The sequence below is a fragment of the Hoplias malabaricus genome, chromosome 1 (assembly GCF_029633855.1).
Source record: "Hoplias malabaricus isolate fHopMal1 chromosome 1, fHopMal1.hap1, whole genome shotgun sequence".
Classification (NCBI taxonomy): Eukaryota; Metazoa; Chordata; class Actinopteri; order Characiformes; family Erythrinidae; genus Hoplias; species Hoplias malabaricus.
Genome location: NC_089800.1, coordinates 15132326 through 15140579, shown reverse-complemented (window position 1 = coordinate 15140579; position 8254 = coordinate 15132326). Strand labels below are relative to the sequence as shown.

Below are 8254 nucleotides of genomic sequence, written 5' to 3'. Positions count from 1 at the left end.
ACCCCTTTACTGTACATTAAAAACACAGCTGACTTTTCAGCCTCATTTACTGGATTTGTCAAACTTGGATCTGGGACCCGTCCCACAACGCAGGATTTCTCAGTTACTCAGATAATTTAGACCCAAAGTCAAGCCTTTTACTAAATCCTCTATTAAAAGAATATTTAATTTGTGCAAATATAAACCCACTTCACTGAGAAACCCTGCTTTGTGCCATAACCCACGTTATTTATTTACCCAGATAACTTAAGCTTTAAACAGGAAAAGAGCTTAGGGATATTTCTATTTTAAAAACAAACAGTTTATTCCTTTCATTGAGCTTCACTGGTCACCGCTCTCCACAGGTGAACACAGCCCACCGACTGTAGAATAACCATTAAAAATCCTTGTTTATAGACCTGCGCGCTCTCGCGATATCAGGATATCACATGACCTTCGGGAGCTGGCTTTGCTTCATAAACAACATGGCGTGTTCAGGACAGAGAGCGGAACTCTGGTAAACAGATAAACAACCGGGTAAACAACCTGTTAAACAGGCGTTCCCCCGGGCAGAAACGGATGAACAACTGAGCGACGCCGCACTGTTTCTTCGATTAGAGTCGGAGCCCAGACTCTGCACTGTTACGGTAGGCCTTCACCGCACACACACACACGGAAAGACATTAACAACAACAACAACAACGCGCGCGCACACACACACACACACACACACACACACACACACACATATTAACAACAACATACACACACAGAGACATTAACAACAACACATAACAAAAACCCAGACAGTAGCTCACACACCGTGTAAACATCAACAACACTCACTCAGTGTCTCGGGAAGAGCGGCAGGCTCGGGGTCCTGAAGCGTTCTTTATCTCGGGGCTGGACCCCGACCCCGTCCAGTTTAACCCTTTATTTCATGCTGTTTCCCTTCCCGACTCTTTATGTTCGTGTACATCTGTTTATACCGGGATATAATATGTGTATCAGTGTATATTAGTGTGTCAGTGTACATTCGTGTGTGTGTCAGTGTATACCCGAGTGTTTCATATGCAGAGACCTGGCTGAGAGTGTGTGGGCAGTGAACTCAAGTGACTACTGACATCAAATGGAACCGGCTCCTACTCTGTGACCGGGGCAGTGTCTGTGCTGACCTCCTATGATCTGAGATTTAAAAATTACTGAATGATCCGTTAGCCAGATAAGCTCAAAGTTCACAGTTGTCTCTCAGCTCCTCTCCTATTGGACAGGGTTTACCTTGGAATGTGCCTGTACCCTGGGGACCCACCATGGCTTAAGGTTTAGAGATGTGGGTTTGGGGTTGGAAGGTCGCTGGTTCGATTCCCAGGAAGAAGCAGGAACATCCACGGCTGGAGTGCTGGAAACACCCAACTGCCCCCTTGGTGCTGAAGGTGGCTGCCTGCTGCTCTGGGTGTGTGTTTACTGTCCTCAATCCCTAGCTTTTAGAGGACGTCTGGTTCCATTCACCTTCACTGGCCCAAGGATGTCAGATGTCCAGTGTGCCATGTCTGATATATATTTCACATTTCACATTGCCTGTTGTAGTTGCTGCAGGCACTCGGTCTATGGGCTCTCAATCCAGTTCTGGGATGTCTGGTCGAGGCTCCAGCGGAAACTCAGACCAGTCAGAACCAGAATCAAACCAGGACCAGAACCAGAATCAGAGCTCCAGTCAGAGCCTGCGTCAGTCGGACAGAGCGGCAGAGAGAGCGTCAGACGAGGACGTCGACCTAGCACAAGTACTGGCGTACCTACTAAGGAGGTGAATTACCATTAATATTATTATTATTATTATTATTATTAATATCAGGAATGCAACAGAGTGTAACTAGAGCTGTGATGGTGATGTAATGAGGCATGTTTCAGCCCAGACTGATTTTTACAGGAGAAAATGTGTGTGTGTATGTGTGTGTGTGTGTGTGTGTGTGTGTGTTTGGGAGACGGGGCAGGGACAGGTGAAACTGATGAGCAGGCTCTGATTCCTCAGTTAGACAGATAACTGAAGCCTCAGTTCAGATGTTTCCAGTAAGAGCCAAGGGACAGTCCTTAACTCTGGGTGCAAGTTTTCTAGCTAACACAAACCTGGCTCTGGGGAGAAGCACTCAGGTGAGGTGCAGGTGTGTGCAAGTCTGTGTCAGTTGTGAGGACATCAGTGTGAAATGTGTGTAGGAGCCAGTTGAGGTGGGACTGGACTGCAGTTGTTGCAAATGTATGTTAGTATGTGTAAGGGTGTGTTAAGGTGCGTTTACCTGTTTTTACCTGTGTATAGGGGCCAGGTGAGGCTGGTCCATGGCAGTGGGGCGACTGGGCTGCAGTTGGTGCAGTCTGTATCAGACTCTGATGAAGAAAGTGATGGAGCATGGGAGGGACGTCTTGGACACAGATATGACCCTCCAGGTAAACACACATCGTGCATTTATTCAGGCAACAATAAATACGTATGAATTCATTATGGCATCATCAACCTCATTGGACCTCACAACGACAACAGAAAGGGTGGACTGGTCTGGGCACAGTGCGTCAAGACGAGTTCTCATTGCCTTTCCTCCAGACAGCAACACAGACACCCAGTGCACAACACTAAACATCATTATACAACAAAGACAAAACGCAGTATAACACACAGACAATATATAAAAACATATAAATATATAAAAATATATCACAGCCTTGATAAACAGGACTGTGTTATACAGTACAGCAGTGAAATTCTGACCAGGTGGACACAGTCAGTCTGTGGCTAGACGAGGATTTACACAGATATAAAATAAACAATGATCCAGAAAAAATTCTGGAAACACAAGATAATGCTGAGACACAGAGTAGACGACAATCTTTCTCTCACTGTTTTTCTCCTCACTATTCTCTATTTCTCAATGTTTCTCTCTCTCGCTCTCTCTCATAGTGGACACTAACCCGGACACACAGGAAGTGGACCACAGTGAAATCCGGACTCAGATCCTTTTGGCCACAGCTTCATCAAACCTGAAGGGAAAACACAGCTTCACACACATGATCACTCAGGTGGAGAACACACACACAGTTTTTAGAAACAAAAAAACTCATAATTAATAAAAGCATATGGAGCATTTTAACAATGCATTCTAACTAAAATCCTTGTGGGTGTGTGTTTGTGTTTTACAGAGGGAGCAGGGTCGGTGTCGTGGATCCAGTTTCTCTCACGGAGAGTGCAGCCGAATTCGCTCACAGTTAGTTTATATACACACACACACACACACACACACACGCACACACACAATTGAGTGTCTGTCCAGGTTGAGCCTATATCAGTGATTAAATACTGATTACTACTTTGGTTTCTCTTGTGTGTTTTCAGTTTTCTGCCGAACTTTGTGACCCATAAAGACACGTATCAGCAGAAAGCGTTCTGTGGTGTCTACAGCAACGACGGGGACCTCTTCCTCTCCGCCTGCCAGGGTGACATATGCTTCAGAATAAACACCTGTATTACATCAGTGTTTTAAACACGAACCCATCAATGGATTAAAATGGATTGTGAAGGGAACATAGATTAAATTATTCCTGCATTTCTCTCTCAGGCCTTCAGTCTGAGTTTCTGAACACACAGCTTCACCAGAACGCCCACAGGGACAGGGACATTGTGTCTCAGTGTTAATAAATGACTGTCCATTGTCTCTTTATTGAGGACTGTTACGATGTCCATGGTTTACTATTTATATTGTTTACCTACTCTCTTTAATCCCCTGCCATTGAAGATGTTTGAGCGTCTGCTGTGTAAAATGTTACAGAATTTAAATATGTAAATATTAATAATAAGTAAATTTGTTTTGTGCAGATCAAAATATCCGTCTCTACGACACCAGCCGCGGGCGCTTTGTTCTGAAGCGGACGGTGAAGGCCAGGGACGTCGGCTGGAGTGTTCTGGACGTGTGTTTTACCCCAGACTCAAGATCAGTTCTGTACTCCAGCTGGTCAGACTACAGTGAGAGAGACACACACACTACCTTTGTCCAAAGATAGACATATTTTACTGAGCTCCTCAACTGCTCTCCACTGTGTGAAAACTTCCCAAAATATTTTAATATAAATTAAAAAAAGCTCCAAATCACCTCAAATTAAATCTCTTTTCATTACCTTTCAGTGAAAGTTCAGAATCATTCTGCTGCAGGGGGCGGAGCCTCTCTGACCAGGCTCTACATTGCCCCCAGGTGGAAGAAGGAGTTCTCTAATATTGAAAATGTTTGTCTTTACAACATTAAATTATTATTACTCTGGCCTCCCACTTTGTAATGACTCCTGGACCTTCATGAAACTGTAAATACAGATGTGGAGCACTGCGTTAGCTTCTCTCTGATGAAGAATATCTTTTATTCCTCATTTAAATCTTATTGTCTGTTTCTGAAACAAAAAACTATATCCAGAAAAATATTCTGGAGATTCCCAAGTGACATTTTCTCCGTGTTGTGTTTTCTCCTCTAGTCCATGTCTGCAGTATAGATGGAGAAAGTGAAACACACACCGCTCTGGACCTCAAGTTAGTGTTTATAGTAAAATTATAGCATTACAACACAGGTAATCACCACACACCGGCTTTACGACCATCCATCACTAAACATATCCATCAATAAATATCTCCATTAACAAACATCATATCAAACTTGTTTATATCCATTAATTACCACCATCCCCATTTTTATTAAATCAAATTCATCACACGCAGAACTATCAGCATTGTTTATAAAATTAATCAATATTATTCATCATTCATCACCAATAATCACCATCCATCACATGCACCTCAACATCACCATCCCATTCACCACGCCACCATGTATAAATCAACATTAACCCAGTCACAACATCACAGTCCTGTACACTACATCACCACTAAACGCATCAATCACATGACTCAGCTCAGCCAATCACAACACACACTGACAAAGGGCCTCAGGGAACTTAGTCTCTGGGAATAATAATAATAATAATAATCATCTGCTCCCATTTCATCTAGGGTTAAATCCTCTACGTTTAAATTCAGTCATTGTTTATTTACGGAGTTTGTTGTGTTCAGGAAATGTGTTGATTTCTTTTGGTTTTCAGTAATTATCAGTAAATAAAAGCAAATGTCTCTAAAACGAGTAGATTATTCTGTTAAAAAATTAACAAAAATCACTGAACACGGAACGTTCAATCGTCCAGATTTGATAAAGTGTGTTTATGTTCCCTGTGGAGTGTTATTTTATAAAGGCAGTTTGTCCAGCCCATAATAACCTCCTTACAATACACCTCCATAACAAATGATACACCAGTAAATGTTGGCTGTCTGTGTTTGTTCGGTCTCCGGTTTGTCTGTGTGAGTTTGTATGAACCTCCGGGTTTCAGGAGAATCATTAACTGTTCTGTGTTTTCAAGTCCGGACGAGCGCAGATTCTGCGTGTTCTCCCTCGCGGCATCAACAGACGGGAAGGAGATTCTGGGCGGGTTAGTAACCCTCTCGTTCTTATGGTGTGTTTGTGTGTGGGTGTGTTGTAGAAGGTAGTGAGGAGTTTAAAAGTGTAATCTCTCTGACACAGGGCAAATGACGGCTGTCTGTATGTCTTTGACCGAGAACAGAATAAAAGAACTCTAAAGGTTAGTACCACAAAAAGTCAGTTTACAGACGAGACCTGGCCATGCTCTCTTTGTTCTACATGTTTTCGCCTGTTCTCCAGTTTCCCGTTTTCCCGTTTCCTTTGTTCTCTCTTGTTCTCCAGTTTCCCCTATTTCCACTGCTCTCCCATGTTCTCTTGTTTCCCCTGTTCTGAATACACTGCATGAAGTAAACTACAGCGCAGGGAACAGTTCATGCTTCTGAGAATCCCCCATTTATCTTTGGTTCCTACAGAAGCAGGAGTCTGACACTTTACACTTTCCATTCCACCTTAAAAGATGCAGTGAGATGAGTTGTTTACATATTGTATGTGTGTTGTTTTTAAGGTGGGTGTGTTGTTTTAGGTTGGATGTGGTATTGTTAAGGTGGTATAAACCTCTCTGCCTCAGATCGATGCTCATGAGGACGATGTGAACGCCGTGGCCTTCGCGGACAGCTCATCTCAGCTCCTGTTCTCAGGGAGCGATGATGCTTTGTGTAAAGTGTGGGACAGAAGGACGCTGCGTGAGGACAGACCACAACCTGTCGGTCAACTCGCTGGACACAGGGATGGAATCACTTTCATACACAGCAAGGTCAGAGAGAGAGAGAGAGAGAGAGATCTCAGTCTGTGGTCAACACACTTAAAGATACATTTCACACATTGTGATCTTCTAAATGAAGTGTGTGTGTTTGTGGGGTCCAGGGTGATGCGAGGTACCTGATCAGTAACTCTAAAGACCAGACGATTAAACTGTGGGATGTGAGGAAGTTTTCTTCAAAAGATGGACTTGCCGCATCACGACTCGCTGTAACTCAACAGAACTGGGACTACCGCTGGCAACAGGTCCCTCAGAGAGGTGAGACAGAGAGACAGAGGTGTGTGAGAGTGAGAGGAGAGTTAACATCCTGTTAAAACCGGACTCTCTGTGTGTATGTGTCTGTAGCTCTAAAGAGACACAAGTTGCAGGGAGACACGTCTGTGATGACGTATCGTGGTCACGGAGTTCTGCACACACTGATCCGCTGCCGCTTCTCTCCAGAGTTCAGCACCGGGCAACGCTTCATCTACACCGGCTGTTCAACAGGGAAAATCATCAGTAAGGGCTTTCTCTCTATATATACACACACACACCACAAACACTTACCCTTCTGTTTCAACCTTTCAACACAAGACACAGTGCTCCACTTTTACTCACGTGTTAATCCTCCCTCCCTCTCTCTGTAGTTTATGACGTTCTCTCAGGGAGAGTGGTCTCAAGGCTGGCGGGTCACGATGCGTGTGTGCGAGACGTCAGCTGGCATCCGTACCAGGATAATATAATCAGCAGCTCAGTGAGGACACACACACACACACACACACACACACACACACACAAAACACACTATTTCTATTCTAATACAGATTCTAACTCATACCTTATGCCCAAATTGAGTGTCCAGTGTGAATTGTTGTTTCAGTGGGATGGAGCAGTGCGGCTGTGGGAGCACAGACAGTGCCACCTGCTGGAGGACGACAGCGACAGAGCGAGAGAGAGGAGAGGAGACAGAAATGATCAAGAAGGCAGAGGGAGCGAGGAGAGGAGAGAGAAATGATCCAGAGGATAGAGGGTGCGATGGAGAGGAGTGATGATGAGAAAGTGGTGCAATATTCACTAAACTCCATAGGGTGGCACTCTGGAGAAAAATAAACTCCTCTCCAGCCAAACAACACTGAGTGGAAAATACAGAATGAAACACAGCTGTGTGTGTGAGTTGGGGGGGGGTGTTCTTTTTTGTTTCTGAAAGTTAAGAGTTTAGACACAGTTTGAACGTCAGCATACTTAGACAAACACAAACGCTTTGCTTTCTTCATACACAGAACAAAAAATAATAAACAATAAATAAAACTTAAAGAATAAAGTTTCTCTGCGCAACTGAATGCAAATGTATAATGTTAAAGAAATCGTAATGTTCTGATTCTGAGAGTTGAAATGGTGAAATTTAAGGTACTTCACAGTGTAAAATATTTACTGCTGTTAATGTTCATGATTAAAGAGAAGACTTTTATTTTGTAGTTTGATGTGACAAGGATTTTCTTTTCTTTGGAGTGTGTGTGTGTGTGTGTGTGTGTGTGTTTGTATAATATTGTCTTTGATCCTGTTGAACATAATTGTTTCGCATTGTTTAATTACATTTCTTTTCAGATTCATAATTTATTTTTCAGCCTTGAATTCCTTTAGAATCAGAGTTCTTATTTCATAAACAATAAAAGGCCTCTTTACTAAACACTGATGAACTAACTGACCGCGTCTTATTTCTGATAATCTTACTGCTCCGGACAGCGTCTTTCTTAATGAACACAATACGACAGTGGTTTTTATTTAAAAAAGATTTTTCTCTCTGTGTTTTTTAATATATCCCAGTGCAGACGAATACGAAAATGGTTGCATTATCACCCCAGACCAGTAGGGGGCCCATAGCACCTCTTTAAAACGGATGTCAAAACACCACGAAGCTAGTAAAGATTTTTTACTGAATCTAGATCCTAACAGCGCGTTATATATTTCTAATATAGCAGCATTTATATAAATTCATCTGTGTGAATCTGGAATGCTGTGCTATTGCTGTGTGTACAGTGTT

The 8254-nt window shown here is 43.0% G+C and overlaps 1 protein-coding gene across 1 annotated transcript; it reads left to right on the top strand.

The window, feature by feature from the left end:
• The first annotated feature begins 445 nt into the window (after positions 1-445).
• Positions 446-7890, top strand: dcaf11 (ddb1 and cul4 associated factor 11). Its single transcript, XM_066662920.1, has 15 exons — positions 446-626; positions 1567-1783; positions 2291-2418; positions 2927-3045; positions 3166-3230; positions 3359-3459; positions 3839-3985; positions 4483-4537; positions 5416-5484; positions 5577-5634; positions 6043-6228; positions 6339-6492; positions 6580-6732; positions 6861-6967; positions 7094-7890. Exons 2-15 carry the CDS (start codon positions 1587-1589, stop codon positions 7226-7228), a joined length of 1674 nt encoding a protein of 557 aa, XP_066519017.1. The 5' UTR covers positions 446-626; positions 1567-1586; the 3' UTR covers positions 7229-7890.
• The last annotated feature ends 364 nt before the right edge of the window (positions 7891-8254 follow it).